The sequence below is a fragment of the Parasteatoda tepidariorum genome, chromosome 3, assembly GCF_982258835.1.
Source record: "Parasteatoda tepidariorum strain Cologne lab strain chromosome 3, Ptep-v5.0, whole genome shotgun sequence".
Classification (NCBI taxonomy): Eukaryota; Metazoa; Arthropoda; class Arachnida; order Araneae; family Theridiidae; genus Parasteatoda; species Parasteatoda tepidariorum.
Window position 1 is genome coordinate 3,681,172 of NC_141757.1, and position 26,152 is coordinate 3,707,323.

At 31.7% G+C, this 26,152-nt stretch overlaps 1 protein-coding gene across 2 annotated transcripts in view; it reads left to right on the top strand.

Annotated features, from left to right (window-relative positions):
- LOC107451065 (uncharacterized) overlaps positions 1 to 26,152 on the top strand; it is a 74,866-nt gene that overhangs the window by 40,985 nt on the left and 7,729 nt on the right. Inside the window, exons 3-12 of one of the 2 annotated variants that reach the window (XM_087158611.1) lie at positions 7,070 to 7,196; positions 8,674 to 8,707; positions 12,017 to 12,082; positions 12,323 to 12,365; positions 14,903 to 14,976; positions 15,925 to 15,985; positions 23,514 to 23,556; positions 25,603 to 25,631; positions 25,711 to 25,753; positions 25,835 to 25,931. In XM_087158611.1, the coding sequence (XP_087014737.1) occupies positions 7,070 to 7,196; positions 8,674 to 8,707; positions 12,017 to 12,082; positions 12,323 to 12,365; positions 14,903 to 14,976; positions 15,925 to 15,985; positions 23,514 to 23,556; positions 25,603 to 25,631; positions 25,711 to 25,753; positions 25,835 to 25,931 (617 nt within the window). The remainder of the gene's footprint in view (positions 1 to 7,069; positions 7,197 to 8,673; positions 8,708 to 12,016; positions 12,083 to 12,322; positions 12,366 to 14,902; positions 14,977 to 15,924; positions 15,986 to 23,513; positions 23,557 to 25,602; positions 25,632 to 25,710; positions 25,754 to 25,834; positions 25,932 to 26,152) is intronic. The other variant, XM_087158612.1, reaches the window with a different exon arrangement.

The window sequence follows — 26,152 nt, forward strand, 5'->3', positions numbered from 1 at the left end:
TTATTAGTTCACACTCTTCCTATATATATATATTTATATATCTTGTTCAATCGTTCATAAACTACTTTTTATTCATTCACTCAAGTTCAGCTTGTAGTGGATGACTACTAATGCAGTTTTTTCAAATATTAATTCATTCATTAAGTTTCATTAATTTTAGATTAGATTTCGATCGCTTTTTTTCCCCCTTGGTTTAAAAAAAAAAGTTTTTTTTTTCTTTTTCTTTTTCTTTTGTTCATCTTTGAAGGGAGTCGCCATTGACGCACAAAAATAAAATAAAATAAATAATCAAACTTGGGTGGAATTCAAATTGTTATTCCATTAAACAAAAATAGTTATTAATTCCTCGATCGCTATGGAAAGGGTTAATTCTTACTAGCGATGATACAAGATAAATCCTCAAAAAAAAAAAAATAATAAAAGCGGGGGCGGAGTACCGTCTCGGGAGTAGAACTTTCAATAAAGTAACCCGAAAAGCGGTACAAAAACCAAATACATAAATTGCTGGGCGAAAGCGGAATTGCAATAAGTAAAGGAAACAAGGAGAAGAGGTTAAATGACACCCATAAAAAAGTTCCGCTCTCTGCTCACAAGTATTTTAATAAATGTATAATACAAACTCTAAAAACGGCCACGCCCACTTTAATAATAAATCCACTTCTATTGGAGCTCATCTTTTAAAGGACGACCTTATCAAATGCAATAAAAGGTTTCTACACTTGTGATCATTTCTCTCGACCCCCCCTCCCCTTTTCGAATGCTTGGATGGGGGGGGGGAGAGCATTTATCTTTAGATCCTCTGACAGTCACGAGTTCTTCATCAGTTATTAGTTCTTGGGAGTTCCAAGATGCGAACTACAGTATTCTTTTTTTTTTTTTCATTGATCTTTATTTCTCCCAGTTATCTCTTCTGCATTCTCCATCTTAAGTCTCTCCCTCTCTCCGGTTTCAGTTTTTTTACTTTATTTATTTATTTTTTATATTTTATTTTGAGTTTTAACCTCCGCCAAAGTATTGAATAGTTTAGTTTGAAAGGAAGAGGAATACATGACTGTCGAATGCTTTAGTATTTTTTTTTTAATGCAGTACGGCAAAAAAATTGTGCTGTGAATTTAGTTTTGGTTTTATTTATTTTATTAAACACTAGACAACTAAAACTTATATCAGTGTTATACAATGTTACACTAAAGCTGAAATCAGTGTTATACTAAAACTTAAATCAGTGTTATACAGTGTTTCACTAAAACTTAAATCAGGGTTACACTAAAACTTAAACCAGCGTTATACTAAACTTAAATCAGTGTTATACAGTATTTCGCTAAAACTTAAATCAGAGTTACACTAAAACTTAAACCAGTGTTATACTAAAACTTAAACCAGTGTTATACTAAAACTTAAATCAGTGTTATACTAAAACTTAAATCAGTGTTATACAGTGTTTCACTAAAACTTAAATCAGGGTTACACTAAAACTTAAACCAGCGTTATACTAAACTTAAATCAGTGTTATACAGTATTTCGCTAAAACTTAAATCAGAGTTACACTAAAACTTAAACCAGTGTTATACTAAAACTTAAACCAGTGTTATACTAAAACTTAAACCAGTGTTATACTAAAACTTAAATCAGTGTTATACAGTGTTTCACTAAAACTTAAATCAGGGTTACACTAAAACTTAAACCAGCGTTATACTAAACTTAAATCAGTGTTATACAGTATTTCGCTAAAACTTAAATCAGAGTTACACTAAAACTTAAACCAGTGTTATACTAAAACTTAAACCAGTGTTATACTAAAACTTAAACCAGTGTTATACTAAAACTTAAACCAGTGTTATACTAAAACTTAAATCAGTGTTATACAGTGTTTCGCTAAAACTTAAATCAGGGTTACACTAAAACTTAAACCAGTGTTATACTAAACTTAAATCAGTGTTATACAGTATTTCGCTAAAACTTAAATCAGAGTTACACTAAAACTTAAACCAGTGTTATACTAAAACTTAAACCAGTGTTATACTAAAACTTAAATCAGTGTTATACAGTGTTTCGCTAAAACTTAAATCAGGGTTACACTGAAACTTAAACCAGTGTTATACTGTGTTAAATCAGTTTCCCAGAGAAAGTAAGTTTTTGAGTCTGATTTCGTAACTTAAAATATTGTCAACACAAATTAAGTAGCATATTTATTTTATAACCGTCGTTGAACAGTCGGTCCAATTTTTTTTGTGGCTTTGCGACAACTCATGTTCACTTCCGTAGCCTTGACATTTTGAGCCCAATCCAGAAGACTCCTGGATCAATTATTGGTTGAAAGTTTGCCTCCGTGGAGGACTTTTGGATGGAACAAACCCACGTTTAAGTTACATGGAAAGGTGAACCGCGAGAACCTCTCTCGGTTAGCCTGACAGCAAGGGGACTCCATAACCCATGATCCGTTTACCACTGAGGACATTTTACATCAGCACTGTGGTAAGTGGAAGCCAGATTTGTATCAATCAGCCATCGCTAAGATTCGAACACGGTTTACTTCATGGGAAGACTCTATCCCGTGAGCCACCACAGCCCCTTATGTTTATAAAGCAAAAGCATGGGTGACCAATTGTCAAGGTATCTTTTTCCGCGTAAAAAAGGGATATTCTTCTATTATTCCTAAGAAATCTGCCACAAAAGAATATTTCTTCTGTTGATCATATACCAACAATATCCCCCTTGTTTCCTTTCTGGGCAGCCTACAATTGAAATCAACACTCAGTGTTATTAATGACGTCAGAAAATACTACAGTACAGAACCCGTTATCCGGAAATCAGAAAACCGGAAAACCAAAAAACCGGAATGAAATTCCATACATTTCCCCGCTATTTTCAAAACAAAAATTTTTTTTTTTCCTCATAAGATTTTAGTATTTTTCTTTCTACTTTGAAAGATGTTTATCTTACCATCATTTTGGAAATAATCATTAGTGTATTACTTCGTTTTAAGATTATTTCCAAATTTTTTTTTTTTAGTTGGGTTTAACAATAAAAAAAGACGGCTTTTTGTAGCGATTCGGAAAACCGGAAAAATCAGTTATCCGGAATAGCGATGGTCCCGATCGTTCCGGATAATCGGTTCCCTACTGTACTTATCTTTTGGTCTTTTTCAATTCCTGCTATTAGTTCATTCTCTCCCTCTATCTTGTACAAATTTTCAATCGTTAATAAAATAATTTTTATGCATCCGATCAAGTTCAAATATATTTTTTTGAACTTGGACGACACCTAATGTTAATATAGTTTTTTTTTGAAACATTAATTCATTCATTTAATTTATTTAATTGATTTTAGTTTTATATGGGATAAAAAATTATAATTATTTAATGAAAAGTATCTAAAATAAAATTTTCCTTTGTTGACCTAAGTAAGAATTGACTTTAATTTTTTTTACTTGTTTTCTGAAATGCTCACTGAAACAATTAATTCAATCTGCTACTGCGAATCGTCGTTATAACAGAACAATACATATAAGTCTGAAACACTTTAAACCAGACCGGAAAAGGTGGATGCACCCAATATCATAACTCCCTTCGCATGTGGTCATAATCTTATTGTCCGAACAGCTTCTCAAATTCCACAATCATCTCTACTGTAACAATATAATAAATAAATAAGGTAGAGAGATTGTTGAACAAGAGGAACTTTTATCCCCCTCTCCTCTCCAGTAATTGATTCTTCTTCCCCACAAGTAATTGATAATGTCATAGATACTCCCGTATTTATTTTCTCCCTATTTTTCCTTTATTTTACGAATGTCGACCGAGTAAACGATAGGAGACCCTCCATTGCTTGCAGATAATCGAAACGCCTACGTACTGGAAGTTATATTTTTAAAAAAATGCTTCAAAATGTATGGATTTTAAACGGTTAGGTCAGGTTGCAAAAACGTTTTATGATAGTAACGCAATCGAACGATTGTATGCAAATCGAATGACGTACAAAGTATCTATGCAATAAAAAGCGAAACGTTTTTTTTTTTTTTAAATGATATTTGTTTTACTCGATATATGCGGATATTGAATAAATATTGGAATCGTTAATATCCCAGAAAGCATACAACCGTACGGCAGCCTAGCGTCGGAATTTTCTTTTTATTATCACAAAAATGTTTGAACTGAAAACCTTTTTTCAATAAAGCAAAAATAGTGCAGTTTCAAACCTTTCATCCTAAAAGGATTAAAAATCATTTTTAAAACTTTTTTAAAAAATATTGTCATTTATGTAAAATGGACATTTAGGTCACACTAGCGATGGGATCAAATTGCATTGTCGAGTAAAATTTCATGACAAGGTGGATTTTTAAGATCAGCGTACAAGACTTTGCGATAAGAAACCTTATAATTACCTGGATTTAAAGATTATTTTCACCTTCAGACTAGCTTTATTAACTGATTTTTTCACGCTTGAAAATCCTAAGTCCACCTCGATTTAAGGTTTTTCTATAATAGAAGGTTGTTTTTCCAAGGTTTTGGATGAGGGTAATGTGAGTAACATAGAGCAGATTATCACAGATATTGTTTTAAGGTTAGAAGGTTTTTTGCGTAAACCGAATAACAAACCTTTTTTGGTTGACATTAAAAGGTTTTTGCTGAGTGAACATAAACCTTATTTTGCTATCTGGGTACCCCTGTCAGCGGAATCAGTCCTTTATTTTTGTTAGAGTAACATTACTTCACATTATTATGAAACATTTTATGATGAAGATAATTTACAACTATTATTAAAGGTGATGGTATTTCGGGTATACCTCGGAATTCCGAGATTTTCGTATCACTTCAGGATTTAAAAACAGGACCTGGAATTTTTTTTCCCGCGAACATTCTTAGAATTCAGATTATTTCTGGACCAATGGTTGGCGGACTTTCGCAAATTAAAAATTTCTATTACAACGTAGTTAAATTTTTTTTCTTCTGTTTTTTTAATAACCGTCATTGAACAGATTAGTGGTTTACGACCACTAATGTTGAACTCCGTAGCCTTGTAATTGTAAACCTGATTCAGAAGACAAGGGTACTCCTAGATCAAGTATTGGGAGAAATATCATTTCGGGGGGGGGGACTTTTTGATGGAACTAACCCGCATTTGTGTTAGATGCAGAAGAAAACCACCCAGGGTTAGTCTGACGGCAAGGGGACTCAAACCCATGATGCATCTACCACGGAGGATATTTCACGTCAGCACTGTGGTTGGTGCAAGTCGGGTGGGGATTCGTATCGCCCAGCCATCACTGAGATTCGATCTCAGGGTACCCCATTGGAATCCCCTGAGCCATGAGGGTATTTGAGTATAAAGGTTGGGAGCCGCTTCACTAAAGTAGCATCAAGAACTGAATTTTCGCGTTATTGCTAAATTATCTCTTTAGCATCTATAAATTCAATTTATTTTTAAATCAAGTTACCAACGATTTAAATTAGATAAGTAAAATTATCTATATATAGTAGAGCGCCGATTATCCGAACTGCTCGGGACCGAACGTCGTTCGGATAATGAAAAGTTCGGATAATTGGAAGGTTGTTTAAAATCTAGTTTAAATGATCATTATTTATGCATTAACTTGCCTTCACACTTTTTCCAGGTTTAGGACAGGCAGTACTATCTAAAATAGCTCTGTTTAAAAAGAAAATTTCAAATTTTAAATATTTTTATTTATTTTTTTTTAAAACTTTTTATTTCATTTTGAATATTTTTAATCATATGTCAGCTTTTTAAATTTTTTTTTGTCAATTACTGATTTAACCACATTTTTCTTTATTTTCATTACAAAAGAAATCCAGCAAAGACTTTTGTTTCAAAGAAGATGCTCTTTTTTGAGCAGCCATATTCCTTATTCTTTTAAATAGATCAACTGAACTGGATCAACATCATTTTGGCGTTCTAGTCAATTCATTGCAATATCTAATGAATTGCATGCTTCTATATGAGAAGGTCCACTATTTTGAACTTGATCACCTATGTCTTCCTCTTTGTCTGTGGAGTTCCGATTTTCATTCAAAATTTTAGCAACTATTTCATCATCATTTGAAATAACGGGACTTTTTCAGTGTCTCGACACCAGTCTTCTATTTCTTCTGCTGCATAATCTGGCATCTTTTCATCCGAATGATCTACTTTTTCAGAATTTTAGAAAAACTGTTGATAAGTTAAAAAGTATTCTAAACTTTGAAAAAAAAAAACGAATTCAGACATAGTTCGGATAATTGGACGTTCGGATAATAAGGGTTCGGATAATCGGCGCTCTACTGTATATATATATATATATATATATATATATATATATATATATATATATATATATATATATATCCCACTTCTTCAGAATCGGATTTACGAATGAAAATAGAATCTTTCAATTATATTAATATATAATGCATAAATAGTCATGATTATATGAAGCATACGATTTTGTTAAGCATAGATAATGAGTAGCTGCCAACTCTACTGGATTTTCCGGTAGACTTTTGGGATTTTGCAAGTTTCTCCTGGTTTAATCAAAATTCTCCTAGTTTTTGTACATTTTAGAAAATTCTCTAAAATTGAGTAAGTTTTCTAAAAAAATCCCAATTGAAATAAAACTTTTATACTGATTATTGCTTGATTATTTAAATAAGTATTACTAATACATAATGAAGCCTACCTCATTTATTGAAATCAGTTTAAAACTCTTTTTGTTCAAAAATGTTTCGTTTATTTTTATTTAGAACTATCTTTTTTAAGTTAATTAAAAAAATCATTTAACTATCTTGGATGAATTAAATGCCTATTAATAAGCGAAATAATGAGTAAACGTAATACATAACATTTCAAGTATGTTTAATGTCAATCAAGACTTGAAATTATTGCAGTTTTTCTATTTTGATGACTGTAAAAATCCCTAAACTTCCCAATGCGTATAGTATATTATGCAAGAATTATCATGAAATTTATATTATTTCATGAAATCTACTGGATTTTTTCCTATCCATACTGGCAGCTATGATATTTAATTCATTTTTTTCTCCGCCTTTAGAAATAAAATATAATTTAATTATTTCAGTGATTCCAAGGTGGAATTGTGATTCAAGTCAACCTCCCATATGTCCGATATGTGGACGTACCATTCCTTTACAAGACTTAAGTGACCACTATCTAATGGAGTTGGACAAACTGAACGATCTCGTCACGTGAGTACTTTCTCATTCTAAGGAGGAAGCTATGGATGGAAAAATTATTTATGAGAATAATATTTATTATGCACCTTATGTGACTGTTTTCACAATTAAAAATAGAGTGTTACAATTTCCTTTAAGCCAATTTCAAATTAAACTTTATATTTAAAATAACTTTTTAGAATATCTAATTGCTTCCTATTAATTATTTAATTACATCAAATTTGGGTTCAACGGCTTGAATGTAATCAAACGTTATATATAACATTTCATATTCTGTTTTTTTTTTTTTTTTTTTTTTTTTTCAATGCTTTTTTTTCAAAATGTAGAGAAACATGGAAAAAGTAACAGAATAATGAAAAAAGAGAAGAAACTTATTTAAAAAAATTATAAGAAAAAAAAGAAAAGATAAAAGAAAAGATATAATCACTTCCTATATAATCACCCCCCTAAAGAAAAGATATAATCACTTCATCAGCTCACACGAGTATATCAGCAAAAAGGAGTGCTTTCTGTTATTGTATCAATGTAGCCAAAGCAAAATATACAATAGTGTGAGAAGCACTAAAAAAAAAAACAAATTGCTTTAAACAAAATAGAACACATTAAGTAATAAATGCGACGTAAAAAAAGAAAAGAAAATGCAAAGAAAAAACAGAACAAAACATAAAGCGAGTAGAGAATTCAAATGAAGTTATGTGCGGAAACTTTCAAGAATGATTCAAAATATTTTCGTAATAAGATTGTCAGATTACAAAATGTGAAAACAGAAGCTCAAATTGAAGTAATAGAGGGATATTGTTTTATAGCTTGTTCTGACGATAGTACTGAAGCGAGTTTGATTTGTTCGTTATCAAAGATTAGCCGAAAACGGATGCGCCCAACATGTATAACACTTATAAGTATAACCTTTCCTGTGAAACTCAGTCAATATACAGTTTATCCACGTTGAGGATTTTAGGTGTTTAAACACCCATTTTTTTTTTGTCCTTTCTATAAATTTAAATGTTTCTAAAATAAAATTTAAAAGAATTAACACTTCTTTTAAAGGCTAGGATCTGTTTACATTTGTTACGAAATATTTGAGTGCACTGCAACACATTTTGGTTACACGCAGGGGAAAGCCATGAAAATCACTCGCAGTTTGCCACACGGCACCGATTCCATATTCAATGGCCATGTTTCTTTATTCCAACAGCACTGGTTATTTTCATTTATATTTCGTTTTTTATTTCAATTTCTTATTTATTTCTTTTTTTTAAATCTTTTTTTTACAAACATCCAAACACAATACCTCAGCACGAGATTTCAAGCACGATTTTAGTGGCCTATTTAAATATTTTGGATCAAAGATTGTAAAATGCAATAAAGAATAACTTGTGCCCAAGCGAACTCAGGCTCTTAACATGAGCTTATATATAATTTGCTTATTTATTTACTTATTTTTTGAATTCCATAATATTCTCACTCACAAAAGCTTTCTTTTTTACAGAAGAAAAGAATGGTTGAACGGAGACGAAGAATTGGTAAGACCATCTATTGTTTAAAAATTTGGATTTAAATTTTCTTCAATAAGTTAATTTTTTTCTTTTTTTCTTTTTGTAAGTAAGTTCAATGTTGTGGATTGTTTTTATAAAAAATTGAATCCATTTAAGGAATGGAGGCTTAACTTAACTCTAAAAAGCAGGAAAAGTTAGCAATTTTTTACAAAACTACTGGAAAGTTCCTATATTATACCTGGAAAATAATCAGTCCGTAACAGTAACAGTAATTGTCAGTAACAGTAAATAGTTATCGAGGTTCGAGTTAAATAATTTTAACATCTATTACAATTATTTTTTAAAATCCCACTTTTTTACTGAAACTTTTTCATGTTTCCATTATCATTCTATTATGTATTTTGTTTTTTTTTTTTTGCTCGCAAAATCTAATATTTGACATTACAGATAAAATAAAAATAAATTTTTCTGGTGAAAAATTGCATGGAATAGATAAAATATATGGTTTGGAATTTACCCGATACACCAAGAAAAGTCAGGGATTTTTTTCTCTTCTGAAATGAGGACGAAAACTGGAATACCATCGAACATTCATTAGTTATAATTAAGAGGTCAGTTCGTGCACAAAACGTTGCACCAGCAAAACTTATGAACATCGATTGAGGCTAAATATTCCTGCAAATAACTTTCAACTACTTTTTGCCACCTCGAGCTGCTTCTCTTCGTTAGAGCTAGAGACAGCCATGACATCTTTCACCTCAGTAGTTTTTAACTCGCCAATAGTTTTTTGTATCTTTAATATTAGCATTTTGACTGTAAATTCCAAGTTATGAGCACACCGTTCTATTGATCTTATACCCAAGTCAAAATTTCTGATGGTTTTCCATTGATGGAACAACATAATCTTGATGGTAAACATCAATAATTCCATCATGAATCATTATATTTTCTGATGGTAACCAACAGGAATAACCATCTTCCCAATGAAGGAATTCGGACTGATTTATGATTGTTCAACATACGAATGACAACTTGTTTTGATGGCATGTCCACGTTGAACCATCACGAATTTCCATCATAGCGTCTAAGAAATCAAATGTTGGAACTATCATGAATAACCATCATCCCAATGTGAGAATTCGGACTGATTTATGATTGTTCAACATACGAATGACAACTTGTTTTGATGGCATGTCCACGTTGAACCATCACGAATTTCCATCATAGCGTCTAAGAAATCAAATGTTGGAACTATCATGAATAACCATCACCGCAATGTAGAAATTTGGACTGATTTATGATTGTTCAACATACGAATGACAACTTGTTTTGATGGCATGTCCACGTTGAACCATCACGAATTTCCATCATAGCGTCTAAGAAATCAAATGTTGGAACTATCATGAATAACCATCATCCTAATGTAGGAATTCGGCCTGATTTATGATTGTTCAACATACGAATGACAACTTGTTTTGATGGCATGTCCACGTTGAACCATCACGAATTTCCATCATAGCGTCAAAGAAATCAAATGTTGGAACTATCATGAATAACCATCACCGCAATGTAGAAATTTGGACTGATTTATGATTGTTCAACATACGAATGACAACTTGTTTTGATGGCATGTCCACGTTGAACCATCACGAATTTCCATCATAGCGTCTAAGAAATCAAATGTTGGAACTATCATGAATAACCATCATCCCAATGAAGGAATTTGGACTGATTTATGATTGTTCAACATACGAATGACAACTTGTTTTGATGGCATGTCCACGTTGAACCATCACGAATTTCCATCATAGCGTCTAAGAAATCAAATGTTGGAACTATCATGAATAACCATCATCCCAATGTGAGAATTCGGACTGATTTATGATTGTTCAACATACGAATGACAACTTGTTTTGATGGCATGTCCACGTTGAACCATCACGAATTTCCATCATAGCGTCTAAGAAATCAAATGTTGGAACTATCATGAATAACGATCATCCCAATGTAGGAATTCGGACTGATTTATGATTGTTCAACATACAAATGACAACTTGTTTTGATGGCATGTCCATGTTGAACCATCACGAATTTCCCTCGTAGTGTCTAAGAAATCAAATGTTGGAACTATCATGAATAACCATCACCGCAATGTAGAAATTTGGACTGATTTATGATTGTTCAACATACGAATGACAACTTGTTTTGATGGCATGTCCACGTTGAACCATCACGAATTTCCATCATAGCGTCTAAGAAATCAAATGTTGGAACTATCATGAATAACCATCATCCCAATGAAGGAATTTGGACTGATTTATGATTGTTCAACATACGAATGACAACTTGTTTTGATGGCATGTCCACGTTGAACCATCACGAATTTCCATCATAGCGTCTAAGAAATCAAATGTTGGAACTATCATGAATAACCATCATCCCAATGTGAGAATTCGGACTGATTTATGATTGTTCAACATACGAATGACAACTTGTTTTGATGGCATGTCCACGTTGAACCATCACGAATTTCCATCATAGTGTCTAAGAAATCAAATGTTGGAACTATCATGAATAACGATCATCCCAATGTAGGAATTCGGACTGATTTATGATTGTTCAACATACAAATGACAACTTGTTTTGATGGCATGTCCATGTTGAACCATCACGAATTTCCCTCGTAGTGTCTAAGAAATCAAATGTTGGAACTATCATGAATAACCATCACCGCAATGTAGAAATTCGGACTGATTTATGATGGGCCAACCTAAATAAAAAATTGTTTTGATGGTATTTTCCTGCTGAATGAACAAGAATTATTATTTAACCATCATAAAAATGCATTATTTAACCATTATGGATCGTCGCGATTTTCCATCTTAGTATGTTAAATCAAATGTTTGAACGATCATGCACAACCATTATTCCAATGTAGGAATTCGAGCTGATTTATGATGGTAATATTCTTGAAAACCAACAAGAATTCCCATTTAACCATCATGGAATTATAGATGGAACCATCATGGATTATTTATCCATGAGAATCAAGCTTTTCTTGATGATTAACCATCATAAACTTTTATCCTGGAATGACAGAAGTTTGCGGTCATATCAAAAACCATGAAGGCATAATGGAAAAATGTTGGATGATGATGACCATCAAATGATGTTGGACCATCAAGAATAGCACTGAAACCAGCATAAACCATCAAAATATTTTTGATGAGACCGTCAGGAATTTTTAACTTGGGTACTGAGTTCAACAAAGATTTAGATAGTACCACTGAAGTGCCGATAAGTACTAGGATAACAAGTGCCGATTTTGTTTTTCAGATGACCTCATCTCGGTACCAGTCTTATCATGATGTTGAGAGGAGATGCCCAGAATTTCGAAAAGAGGTAATGTCTCTTTGAATTTTAGGTTCATATTTTCATTAATAATTTTGACGGACATGGTGGGAAATAAATGCGACACTTTCTTAGATTAGCAGATAATTTTTAGAACTTTTTTTAAAATGTATAGCAATAAGAATATGTGGTTAATAATTGTGAATAAATATGTCAATATCTGTTTGTTTTTATATTAAAAAAAAAAAAAGAAAACATTTATTATAGATCAATTGATTCCTCTAATTTCAGACTTATCTTCGAGTGAGAGCGAACAGAATAAATAGGCTGGCAGGTAAGAATGAATTCTTTAACCCATTAAAAACTAAGGCACTTTAGTCAATTAATATCATAGAGCTGAGATGGCTCAGGGGATAGAGCGTCTACCTTCCAATGAGGTGAACCGGGTCCGAATCCCAGCGATGGCTGGTCGATACGAATTCGCAACCAACTTCCACCGACCACAGTGCTCATTTAAAGTATACTCAGTGGTAGATGGATCATGGGTTAGAGTCCTCTTGCCGTCGAGTTAACTATGGGAGGTTTTCGTGGTTTTTCTCCCAAGGTAACACAAATGCGGGTTAGTTCCATCAAAAATTCCACCACGAAGACAAATTTCTCCCAATACTTGATCCAGGAGTTCCCTTGTCTTCTGGAATGGGTTCGAAATTACAAGTATTCAACATGAGTAGTCGCTAAACCGGGTTCAAGGACGGTTACAAAAAAAATTAATATAGTAAAATAAACCAGCAATTTCCTGCCTGCTTACATATATTTTTTTCCCTTTGAAATAAAGTCTTAAAATTCGGAAATACAATGAAAAATCTCAACAAACATCTTAAATCATACGAGATTCCGATATCCTTATGAGTAATGAAAGTAAATTAAACAAACCTTTCTTTTAACGTAGGAATTTATATCGCCTTATGCAACATAATGAAAACACCTGTCGTTAAAGAATAATTAAAATATTTGCATCTTCATCAATGATAGCTCAGTAGTTAAAGTGCTAGACTCCCAAGATGGCGACTAAGGTTTAAATTAGATGCCTGCAAACAACGTCACGCATGGGTAAATCGCGGTATTGGTGTACGCCGTGACTAAGCACCCAATCAGGTTCGACACGCACGCGTGACGTCGCTTTTTTATTTTATATTTATAACCGCCATTGGACAGTGGAACCAATTTTTAGGTTTACAACTTCTAATGTTCAACCCGGAAGCCTTGTCATTTTGAACCCAATCCAGAAGACAAGGATCAAGTAGTAGGAGAAATTTGCCTTCCTGGAGGTTTTCTTGATGGAACTAATTCGCATTTGCGTTTCATGGAGAGGAAGAACACGGAAACCTCCCACGGTTTGTCTGACGGCAAAGAGATTCTAACCCATGATCCGTCTATCACTGAAGATATTTCACGTCAGAACTGTGGTCAGTGCAAGTCAGATGCGAATTCCTATTGACCAGCCATCGCCTGAATTCGAACCCGGTTCACCTCATTGTATGGCGAACGCTCTATTCCCTGAGCCATCGTGTCTCGCGTGACGTCGCTTGCAGGTATCCAATCAAATATACAACTGAAATTAATTCAGTGTGATAATAAATCGAGCTTAAATATCTGTATCGTTAACACACCATGCACAACCAAATGATTAGACATAATCATAATGATTTTTGCGGTATTCTTCTCCTCTACTTGCAAGTATCCAATTCCAGTGAGTCTATTATGTACTTTCAGAACCGTCCTTAAACAGAAACTTAGAATATTTAATCCATTAGTACACCAACTAGTAAAAAAACTTTTTTATTTAAAAGACTAAAAAATGTCGCCCAACAAAACAAATAAATAAATAAACTATTGTGCACCACGGATAACGAAAAGTTATATTTTTTATACTTTTTATTTATTCTGTATAAATACTTATAATTCAGCTAAACATCACAATTCCATCATCTACATGATGATTTTTTTTCGAGTAACCAAGAACATATTGGAAATTTCTTCGTAAAATAACTTCCAAATAGCGAAGGGAATTTTCTATTTAACGAACTTTTCTTTGAGATTCACTTTCTTTATTTCGAATATTTCAGAACATTTCAAACTTGTTAGCGCATTTTATGGGGGAAACGAATTTGAATTGATTTTCGAAGCCGCTTAACTTTTAGAGACCCCGTAAAATCCCGTTTTGTTTGCATTTCATACAGGATTTCCTACCAAAAATTAATTTGCGAGAAAGCATAACAAAAATTTCTAAAGCATGGAACTATGATGTTGCAGATCGTACTATTCGCAACAGTTTTGTTAAAGCTGGATTCTTAGCCAGAAGAACTTTTAAAAAATGTAGGTACTGCTAAGAAAGAGTCAAGAAATTAACATTGATGTACTGATTAATAACTTTCTTTTTACTGATTCTGAAGTTGCAACCACAGAAACATTAACTGAATCGAAAATTTTGGAAAGTTGGAAAAATAAAAACAATTCATTATGAATTGTGAGAAGTTGAAAACGGAAATGATGAAGAAATCCTCAAATCTTCATATGATAAAATGTTAAAATCATTCGAAGCAATTCGATAGTAGATACTAGTTTGCAAGATAAAGGTGAATCAAGAGCTATTTTAATTATGTCTAGTGTTTATTAATTTAAAACCTGTTTTGTGTTGCTTAAATATTTCAAATGGTAATTTTCTATTTAACGAATTTTCCACACAACGAATTTTTTATTGGGATTTAGCAACTTCGTAAAATAGAGGTGGGACTGTTTATCCATAACTTGAAATATTGATTCTGTCCACAATTAGCTCATAAAAAACTAACCTGAGAATTCTATCATTAGGTCCTAGATCAAAGAGATTGTGTATGGAAGATTCTTGGAAACTCCAAAAAATTGGCCCTCTTGTTAGTCCAAAGGTAATTTTTTTCTTAAACGAAATATTCTTGCTTTAAAAATGTTAAAAAGTACCACACATTTACAGTGGGATTTGCTTGTAATTCAATTGTTATGAAAGGTTTTCTGCAATTAAGTCTATTATTTCCAAAATTTTGTCCAAAACTATTGATCTAAACTTTTTTCATTCATATAAGTTATCATTGTTCAATGCAACTTTGATAACACTGATAGGGGGAATTAGGGACTGGTTGAAGTTTTCTGTGAAAAGCATGGTCCCTGCTTTGAATTATTTATTATAAAATAAAAATTTATTTTTCTTCTTTGTAAAGCAAGGTTGGGAATAATTTTTTTAAGCTTTTCAGTAATGTTGCTGTCAACAACTATTGAAAAAAAAAAAATTCTGTTTTAAATTATTGTTCATATTATTTTAATATTATCTTTTAAAAAAATACGAAGTTTTTTTTTAAAATTAAGTTAACTAGTCTAAGTTAAACTTATTAAACGAAATTTTTTTAAAGAATTAAGCTGACGTAAAATATCCTCAGTGGTAGACGGATCATGGGTTTCAGTCCCCTTGCCACCAGACTAACCGTCTTCTGGATTGGGTTCAAAATGACAAGGCTACGGAATTGAACATTAATAGTCGTAAACCCAGAAATTGGGTCAGCTGTTCAACAGCGGCTTTAAAATAATACTTATTTATTACATAAGTAGTAAACTTTATTAAATTCCGACGACTTTTTGAGTTATGGTCATTTATATGATTTTTCCTTAAATTATTTAACCTGTGTATTATTCTAAATATAGTAGTTGGGAAATAAATGATTTTTTTTCTTTTCTTTTTCGTCACAGGTATGGTATTAAGGCAACTCTTTTAGTGTTATATATATATATATATATATATATATATATAAATAAAAAGAACTGTAATTAAAGATCAAAAAATAATTGTTTTGATTTTATATTAGAAAGAAGATCTCCAAGAAGAGAATACAGCGCATCAATCTATGCTCATGCTAGAATTAACAGGTATGCCACCACTATTTTCACTATACCATCCTCCTAAATCACCTAATGCACTGATGTAAGATATTAAAGAGAATTTGTAGACTGAGTCGATTGTCTCTAGAACTACTGGCCCGATTTTAATGAAATATGATACACATTGATACAATGCAAAACAAATAACCATTCAATAAGTGTAATACGCATGCATGCGTAACACTTGTTGGAGTCTGACGGAATGAAATGGCCACAGGACAATTCAGGCCATTTGCAACACCTTATTTCAAGTATGAAATCACGCTGCAAGGTGTGTATATCTGTAAGAAGGGACCCCTATTAACCCAATTTTTTGTTGTTGTTGTTTATTCTGCAACTGTTTTTTCTTACTTTCAAACTCCAACGAGTGATACGTATGATCATGCGTGCGTATTACAATTGTTAAATGTTTTGTACTGTATTAAGTTGCTGGAGGAAAAAAAATAGTTCAAAATAATTCAGAACCACGCTTTTGAAAACAAGTCTAATATCGATACAGAAAGTAGTTTCAAAATTATAGTTTTATTTATTACCCATTAACAAAATAGGTCTTGGTTAGGATTTGATGGCATCCACACACTTTTCAACTGTGTTCAAGAGTCATAGTAAACAGTGCGCATGCGTCGTCATTGCATGCGTTGCTATGGCGACCGCTGCCTGTTTTTCTTTTTCTTTTCACTAGCAGGCATTTTTAATGTATAATTACATAATAATAACTTAAAGTATTTTTATATTCTTTTTATTATTAACGTATAATGACTGCCTTGACGGTGATTTCAATATAAATAGGAATGCTGAAGATGGAAAAGTATTTTGTGACGTCTTGAAACACGTACATAAGCAAAATTTGTAAATCAATCCTACGACAAACACATCAATCGAAATAGTTTTTGCAACCCATGATTGTTGCGGCGTTTAACGGAGTCAATCCAGGAAGAAAAAGCATTTGACCAGTGATAAGGCGATCACAACTTTTATTTTACTTGTGTGTATCTCTATACATGCTTAATAGTTTTCATTCTCTTGCTTCACTTTATTTCAGTTGAAAACATATAAGTAGGAAATCGGAGTTAGAATTCCATATTTTAAATGTATTTTAGTATTTCTTTCCTTTTACTTACTTATTTACTTTGGTAGGATCCATTTCTTTGATAAATATTTCATTTCACCCTACTTAAGGATTAATATTCTTAATTAGAAAACTAGCAAGCGAAGCATAATTAAATGAAAAGGCTTTCTTAATTTTCTTTTAACACCCCGATCCCGGACTTCAGTTATTAAAATTTCATTACAATCAGGATATATACACCCGAATGAAATACGAAGTGACAACATTTTTTCATTTAAATGTGCTTATAGCTTACAGGGTACCGGCAACCCTTTTAGCGGCTCGTTAACCGTTTCTCTCCGCCACCGTCGATTCATGGGTCGAAGAATAAAAAAGCAAAAACAGGCACAAAAAGGTATGCAATAGAATAGAGAGAGAGAGAAGGGGACTCTAAATTTTACGAAATCATTTTACTCGCTGGTCGAGAGTTTAAAAATAGAATAAAACGTTCCCGAATTCCTGTTAAACGGAGTCATTTTTTGAGTATCAAAGTTTAACGACTTGCCGAGGAATGCGAAGTTATTCTCTCCCCGGAGAGAAGAAAGGTGTTATTTTGCATGATGATGCCAAGTGGGGAGTTTATGTAACACTCTGGGGAGCTTTTAATTAAATCCTTTCTTTCGATACTCCCCCCCCCTTTTTTTTTCCTCACGTGCTTATTGCTGGAATGGACTGACGTATACGCAGTTAAAGAGTCTTGTGAGGTAATTGCTTGTCAAAATCTGAACTATGTGCATTTTCGTCAAAATGACCTGCCATTTAGTTTTAACCTTTCATTAGAAAACGATGAAGGGTGGGGGGGGGGATTGCTTTCACTATGCTCAGTTTTTTTATTTTAATTCTTCAAACAAGCACGCTTCTCTATCATCGAACTCCAGCAGAATTATGGTTAGAAAATGATTAGAAGAATTATGATTAAGAAACTGAAACTAGTGAATCTAGCTAACACATTTTGAAAATGGGGACGAATTTTGGATTCTTCCCTTTATTAATTAGGATACTACGTATAAATATACTTTTTATTTTTGTACCTTATCAAACGTGGAAAAAAATTATATAAAGAGTCAAGTCCTTCAGTAACATTTAATTCAAAAAGTTTGGAACAATGCTTCGAACTAAGACTAGTGAATCAAGTTAACACATTTTTGAAAGTGATGACGAATTCGGATTCTTCACTTTAATAATTAGGATATGACTCTTTCACTCTTTCTTTTTGTACCTTATCAAATTATACAGAGTTAGCTACTTCAATAACGTTTATGAATTATGATTAAGAAACTTTTTTACGTTCTACACTAAGTTTACACTTGCTTACGTTCGTATATTAATTGATTAACATTGTAATGCAGTACGTTAAAAATAGGAAGCACATAAAAACTCTCTTGAATTAAAATCCATTACATGTATGTTTAAATATAAAAGTATTGCTTTAAACTTGTGCAAAACATGAAATTATTAAAACAGTATAGTGCGCCGAATAATTTGTTCTAATTATTATAATATACTAATATAATACATGATGTAATAAATATTCTATATTTATATAATCTATCGTCTAACTAATTTAACCAATTGATAGACGAACGTAAAGAAGTTCAAACCGCGTCAAAAGAATAAAGCTGTATAGTATAACCTGATAATTAAGATTTTACCTAGAATTTTGTAGTACGTCTAATAATTTGGCCAGGGACTGTATTTATTAATCATTCGTATGCACTACATTTTATGAATTTATATAAGAAAAAAGGATTTAAAATTGCGTATATAAGGAAATTTTTTGACTTATTTATTCCGATTGTAGTTTCCCTGTGGCTCTGAAAAATATATAAATCAAATTGTATAGAATAAGAAAAAAAAGCATTTAAATGTTTATAAATGCTGAATATGATGTATATTTTTTAGCTATTAATTTCAGAAAGAGTATCAGCATATATGCAAATCTTGCTTAAAATACAGCTTTACTTTAAAATCGAAATGAAAGAGAACCTAAACTTCTTTGTATGTTAAATACATACCTTTTCCTTTCTGAGACAATTATCTAGAACCTTTTGATACTTTCATAGTTTGAAGTAAAAAAAAAATTTAAATATTAATTTATAGATATATTGTTAAAAATTGTGGCATGGTAGAACTCGCTTTCTTGGGATGTCTTAATTTGGCTTCTTTTGATTTGTTTATTGCTATTTCTTCTTATTGCAAATAATGTGCCTTGCATACGTTAGAACACACTCAACATAATGAACACGTTGAGCCAAATGGCCTAAAAATAAACTAGATACAATAATCCGGAAATATGAACTGTAAAAATCCTGCAGTGCTCTCTAGTGTAAGAAACATTAGCCATGCATTAAAAAAAAAGTGTGATCTTTAAAAGGGGTAGTTCTCTTTTATTTAGAATAAACATATAAGATAGTACCAAATTTGCACTACTTAGTTTTTTAAATTTGAGAAACTATTTCCTCTTATAACTTTATTTTAAACAAATAAAATAAAACAGTTAAATATTTAAAGCTAAAAGAGTTCATTACGTGTTTTATTTTATTCAAAAATACCATTTTTCTGAAAATTTAAGAAATTGATTTTTCAAATGGCTGCTTTTTTATTACAATAGAATAATTCATAACCCAAAGAATTCTTCGTGTGCTTCATTTCCATGTAATTTAAAAGTAATACTTTAAAAATCGAAGAAAAACTGCAGTTTGTTTCAAAAATAATTTTTAAGAATATATATATTTTTTTATATATATAAAAGAATAATTTGCAACCCGACCGATCAGTTAAGAAAACAATTTAAATCGATTTCGTAAATTTGAAAAATTTGTTGAATAAAATAAAGGCACTTTTTAAATCAACATATTTTAGCAAAAGATTTTAAACAGACATTTTAGCAAAAGATTTTAAACAGACATTTTAGCAAAAGATTTTAAACAGTGCAAAAATTTGAAAGTTCATTTTTAACGTATTAATGCAGTTCCTTCATACTTGAACATTAGAAAAAGATAAAAAAGGAAGAAAAAAATGCTCTTTTCGAATATGTCAAGGATTATAAATTTAATAAAGCTTTTAATTTTCGGAATACCTTTTATTCTCAATAAATATATGAGATAATCGACTGATGATGAGAGAGAGAGAAACGGGCAAATAACTTCGATGAAGAACACAAGGTATTTGTGTTTTACATTTGTGCCGCTCTGTAGAATCTTTTGGGGCTCCGCTCTTTCTCTCTCGCTCTCTTTCAAAAATTGCTCTTTTCTTCGCCTGAAAGTGAAGCCGAGCAGACGATATTAAATAGGGCAAGACTCTTACTTGGCGACTTTTTCGCACTCAGTTGGCCCCATTCTCCTTTTTAAATAAGGGTGAAAAAAAGGCTTTCTTACAGAATAAAGAAAATTTTATAAATTTTTAAAGTTTTCTATAACAATTATTATTTAATTAGCTTTTTATAATTTTAATGAAGATGTTCTTTACCTTAGCATAACGAAAAAACGAAACAAGCATGATGAAGTTTCTTATTACAAAATTATAATTATTTTTTTTCTTTAAAAAAGAGGAAGGAAGAATTTTTTTAAATACTAAATTGGATTTTGTGGGGAACAAGGATGGAACTAGACAAAGTGTACTATAACACTGGATAACTGTGCAAATGGCACTAGACAAATGTACTCTAAGGCACTAGACAAAATGTACGAAATATGCTCTATTAAAATTTTTTTTTTATCGAAGATATCTGAAGAAGACTTTTTGTCGTGGGAGAGGGCACTTCTGCATTTTTACTTCGAAGTAAAGATTTAACTTATGTTCTTAGCAGAAATATATTAAGAAAAAAAAAACAAGGAAAAAAAAACATTTAAAAGATTTAAAATGTTTATTTTAAATCTAAAATGTTTCTGGTATTTTTTTTGTTTTTTTTTTGTTTTAGAAATAATTAAGCAAATGATTTTTCTTTTCTGAATTTGATGTGAAGAGTTAAGATCAATGCATTGTTATGAAATTTTGATTTTAATTTTACTTTAATGAGCAGATAAAAAGAAAAATTAAGATGTTTTTTGTTAATTTTTTTACTTGTTTGCTATTTGCAATCAATTGAACTTTATATTATTTATAAATATTATTTATTATTTAAATTATTATTATTTTTATATAACTGCGCTTTTACTTATATTATTTTACTCCATTTCTTAGAATATTCGATTGTTTTGTCCTTTGAATATAACAGTTTTTAGAGAAAACTGTTTTTAGTTTACTACAATTATTAATGATTTTTATTCTACTATTGACTGTTTCTAGTCAACACTTTTATACATCAAATCAAAGCTAAAATTGAAGCAAAAAAACAACATTATTATTATTTTTTTTCTCTTCAATTTTGGCTTCCAAAGTGTTGACTAGAAACAGGAAAATATAGCATAAAAATCGTTAATAAGTGTAATAAACTAAGAACAGTTTTCGCTTAAAGCTGTTATATTCAAAGGATTCTAAAAAATGGCGCAAAATAATAGAATTTAAATTTAAGAAAATATTAATCAAGAATTACATTAAAAAATAAAAAAATACACTATAATTTATAAATGCGTATAGAAGTTCAGTTTTTATTTATTATTTACTTGCTAACATAAAATCAACATTTTTCAAGGCTTTTTTTTTTTTTTTTTTTTTGCAATGAAAATAATGGATAATCCGAATATTTTAAAAAGATTTGTATTTGTCCTTTTTGGAAGAGAAGTTGGCGGCGCTCAAAAACGCTGCCCAAATAAAAGAGAACCAAAAATTTCTATCTCTCAAAATCCCAGTAACCCCCTTTTTGGTGTATCCTCGGTTGTGACAAGGTACAAATCAGCGTAGCATCAATATCACTTGCCCTCCTCCCTCCCTTTTCCACTCCAGCATTTATTGCCCCCCGAGTATCTTTACGGGAGCATCAGAGAGAGAGAAGGGCATTCCATTCCGGGCAGGCAACTTTTGCCCCGTTTTGCACCAGTAATTTATGGGAATTTATTTGAGTGGAGAGAGAGGAAAAGATGCCATTCAAAGAGAGAGGAGACCTCGTCGCAACGAGCAAACACGCAGAAAGCAACTCAACTCCAGCCTTTTAGCCTCGAAATCAAAGTGAGAAAATTACCGCTTAACTTGGGATCCTCAGCTTCTCGGCTACTTTCTGGAAAGATTTAATTAACGACGTTTTCACGAGATATTCATTTCGGGAGTTTTCCGACGCGGTAATTTCCGCTCTCTCTCTCGGCTGTTGCGGGTTGGAATGTTCGTGTACTAAGAACATTTTTTTTTTTAGCTTCTCCCCCCACCGCCTAGCTACGACTAGTAACTGATCTTAATTTTTTTCAATTAAAATTTCTATGTTTTTCTATTCTCTTCAAGATAAAGATGCTTCCATGAAAGTAGAATAAAGTACATGCCAAATCTCTATTTAACGAAGTCGCTGAATCCCGATAAATTGTTCCTTATATGGAAAATTCGTTAAATAGAAATTCACCCTTTGAAATACTTAAGCAACACAAAACAGATTTTAAATTCGTAAACAGCACACACAATTAAAATGAATGCACTTTTATCTTGTAAATTATCTACTATCGAATTGTTTCGAATGATTTTATCACGCGAAGGTTTGGTGATTACTTCATCATTTCTGTCTTCGTCTTCCTCACACTTTATTGCTGTATTGTTTTTATTTTTCATACTGTCCCAAAATATCCGATTCAGTTAATGTTACTGTGGTTGCAGCTTCAGAATCAATGGAGAGAAAATCGTGGTTCTCTCTCTGCTGTACCCACATTTTTTAATGTTCCTCTAAAGAAATATCATCCTCGTCCTCCGCGCTAAGAATCCAGCTTTATCAAAACTGTTACGAATAGTACGATCTGCAACATCATAGTTCCATGCTTTAGAAATTTCTGTTATGCTTTCTCGTAAATTAATTTTTGGTAGGAAATCCTGTATGAAATGCAAACAAAACGGGATTTTACCGCTTTCTCTAAAAGTTAAGCGGCTTCAAAAATCAATTCAAATTCGTTTCCCCCATAAAATGCGCTAACAAGTTAGAAATGTTTTGAAATATTTTGGGAAATATAGAAAATAGATCTCAAAGATGAGTTCGTTAACTGGAAAATTCACTTCGAATTTTGGAAGTTATTTTACGAAGGAATTTCCTAAATGTTCTGGGTTCCTCGAAAAAAAATTTGTTAAATAGAGAAATTCGCAAAATAGAAGTTCGTTAAATAGAAGTCCGAGTGTATTAAAAACTCTCAAAATAGTTGATACTTTTAAGTCAATACTCTTTAAGATTAAGTTTAGGATTAGTCGATACTTTTTAAGATTAAGTTTAGGATTAGTGTATTTTTAAAATATGAATGCATTCATTTTTTTTCCATACGTATGTTTATTACTTTTTTACAGTTCAGCAGCTGGCATCAGCGGAAAGAAAACCCGAAACAGAAAAGTATCCTTTTTAGTGACTTCTATTATTTAAGGAGCGTTGTTTGTGCAATTTAAGGGTTCCTTTTCAAACAGAAAAAAGAATTTACTTATTCCTGAAAAATTATAACTCCGAATTTTCTTTCCAAGCGATTTGTTGTTCCATTTCATTCATTGAAAAGTTCTGCAATGAACTCGGCTGGCGTATTTTAAATTTTAAGCTTAAAAGTATTTTTAAAACTTAAACTACTTAAAACTATGCAGTTAAAATCTACTACGTTCATTAGAACGCAAATGAAATAAAACATAATAATTAGTTGCTGTATGAATAACGAATTTCCGAGCAAACATTTCTTCGTAAAAAAAAAGTTTCTGCTTCCTAAAAGCGGAAGAACTTCCGGTGTATTCCTCCGCTGCTTACGAGGCAATGTGTAAACAGGCTTAATACTCCAATCAGTTATATTATTGGCATTTGTGATGAAATTTAAGCATAATTTTGTCATTTATAAGAGTTTTCAATAATTTATAAATCCCAGCAAGTCGTGAGGTTTAAATAAATTTAAGAAAATTAACATCACAACATAAATGAACGATGAGCTTAGAAATTCTTCAGATGTATGTTTAAGAATATTAATATCACAACGAAGGATGTAGTCCAGGAAGTGAAATATATTTGGAATGTTTTTTATGAAGCGTTCGATATAAAAAACTTCTCTTTAATATTTGCAAAATATAAGCGTTACATTTTGTGTTTTGATGCAACAGTCCTCATCCGTCAATTATTTTTTCATCAACTTATAACGAATTATTACAATATTGATCAAAAGAGCAGTGATGACTCAGGAGATAGAGCGTTCACCTTCCAATGAACCGGGTTCGAATCCCAGCGAAGTCTGGTCGATATGAATTTCGCATCCGGCTTGCACCTACCACAGTGCTGACGTGAAATATCTTCAGTGGTAGACGGATCCCTTGCTGTCAGGCTAACCGTGGGAGGTTCTCGTAGTCTTCCTCTCCATCGTAAAATCTCGTGAACCCCAAAAAATTGGGTCGGCTGCACAGCGACGGTTATGATATAAAATACAGAGAATGTGTAATGTTTACATTTAGGGATCTTTGACAATAAAGCACACCAAAACATTAAACTGAAATTCAATAAAAAACCACACCACCCATAGCCCCCCAGGAAAGACACTGATAGTTATTTTAAAGTTTATAGAAAAGTATTGATCAAAATAAATTAATTTCGTTCAAAAAAATTAAATTTGAAAGAAGTCTTCAGCATTTATAATCGAATATTAAAACTGAAATCATAAAGTAAAGAGAAAATCAGAAGTAAAATTATTTATTATTTGTTAATTTAAACAACAATTATTAATTTGTTTGTAACTACAATACTGTAAGCCAATAGAAAGTTTTAAAGAAGGAAAAAAAAATGAAAATAAAGGAAAATATAAAAATGACAATCGAAGCTGACGTCGTCAGGGGGTACAGTTATCCGGAAGTCATAAGAACACAAAGTCTTTTCTATTGAGAGAGCAGGACAAATGTCTACAATTTGCTCTCTCTGTACCCCAAAAGATTTTGTAAAAAGTCAAGGAGGAGAGAAAAGAACACAAAATACAAAAACAAGGTTTATGTAATGAATACAAATGTGGATTATTTCCATCAAAAAGTCCCCCGTGATGGCAAATTTTTCCGATACTTGATTCAGAAGTTTTTAAGTTTGTGTAATTTGTTTTTGTATTTTATTTTGCATTTTTTATTTCTTTTCTCTCTTCTTGGATTTTTTACAAAACCCTTAGGGTACAGAAAGAGCAATTTTTAGTTAGAAAAGGTTTTGTGTTCTTATGACTTCCGGATAACTGTAACCCCTGACGACGTCAGCTTCGATTGTCATTTTTATATTTTTCATTACTTTCTTCTTCAAAAGTTTCTATCGGTTTCAATTTTCTTATGGGATTTCTGCTGCATTGCACAACTCTCCTTTGGAATTGTAGTATTTGACTGTTTTATACATGATTACAGTACTGTAAAAGCAAAAATAATTCCTTAATTCATCATTCTCCAGAAATATTTTCCAGGAACATTTAAGCGACGGTGAGTATCTGTCTTTAATGATACTTTTTAATTGAAATTTCATTTTTCTGTCAATGACGTATATCTTCTTCTATTGCAGATCAAACAAAATCTGGTCTAGCAGACAGCAGCTCCTGCAATAAGTAAGTTATCTTCTGACGTCATCATTATTCAAATCCATTTTCGTCTCTCGTTTGTTAATTTTTAAAAAATTTTATTTACAGTTTAGAAGTGGCATCATGTCCAACAGACTCAAAGCAATCAATGGAGGAAGACAATCCTTGTTCGAGTCTTGTTGACATAAAATGTCAAGTGTGTTTAGTAAGTATCAATAGCGAGCAAATGTACAGTAGTGTCATTAGAAATGAGGGGTCCTAGAGTCCCCAAAGGTGGGGCAAGTGGGGCGTTTGCCTTGAGCCACTCATCGGTGATGTTTGAAATTTATTTTAATAATAATAAAACTTTATGCGTTCTTTTTAAAATTTATAATTTATTCCTAGTATAAGATTTCAAGAATGATTTAAAATACTTTCGTAATAAGA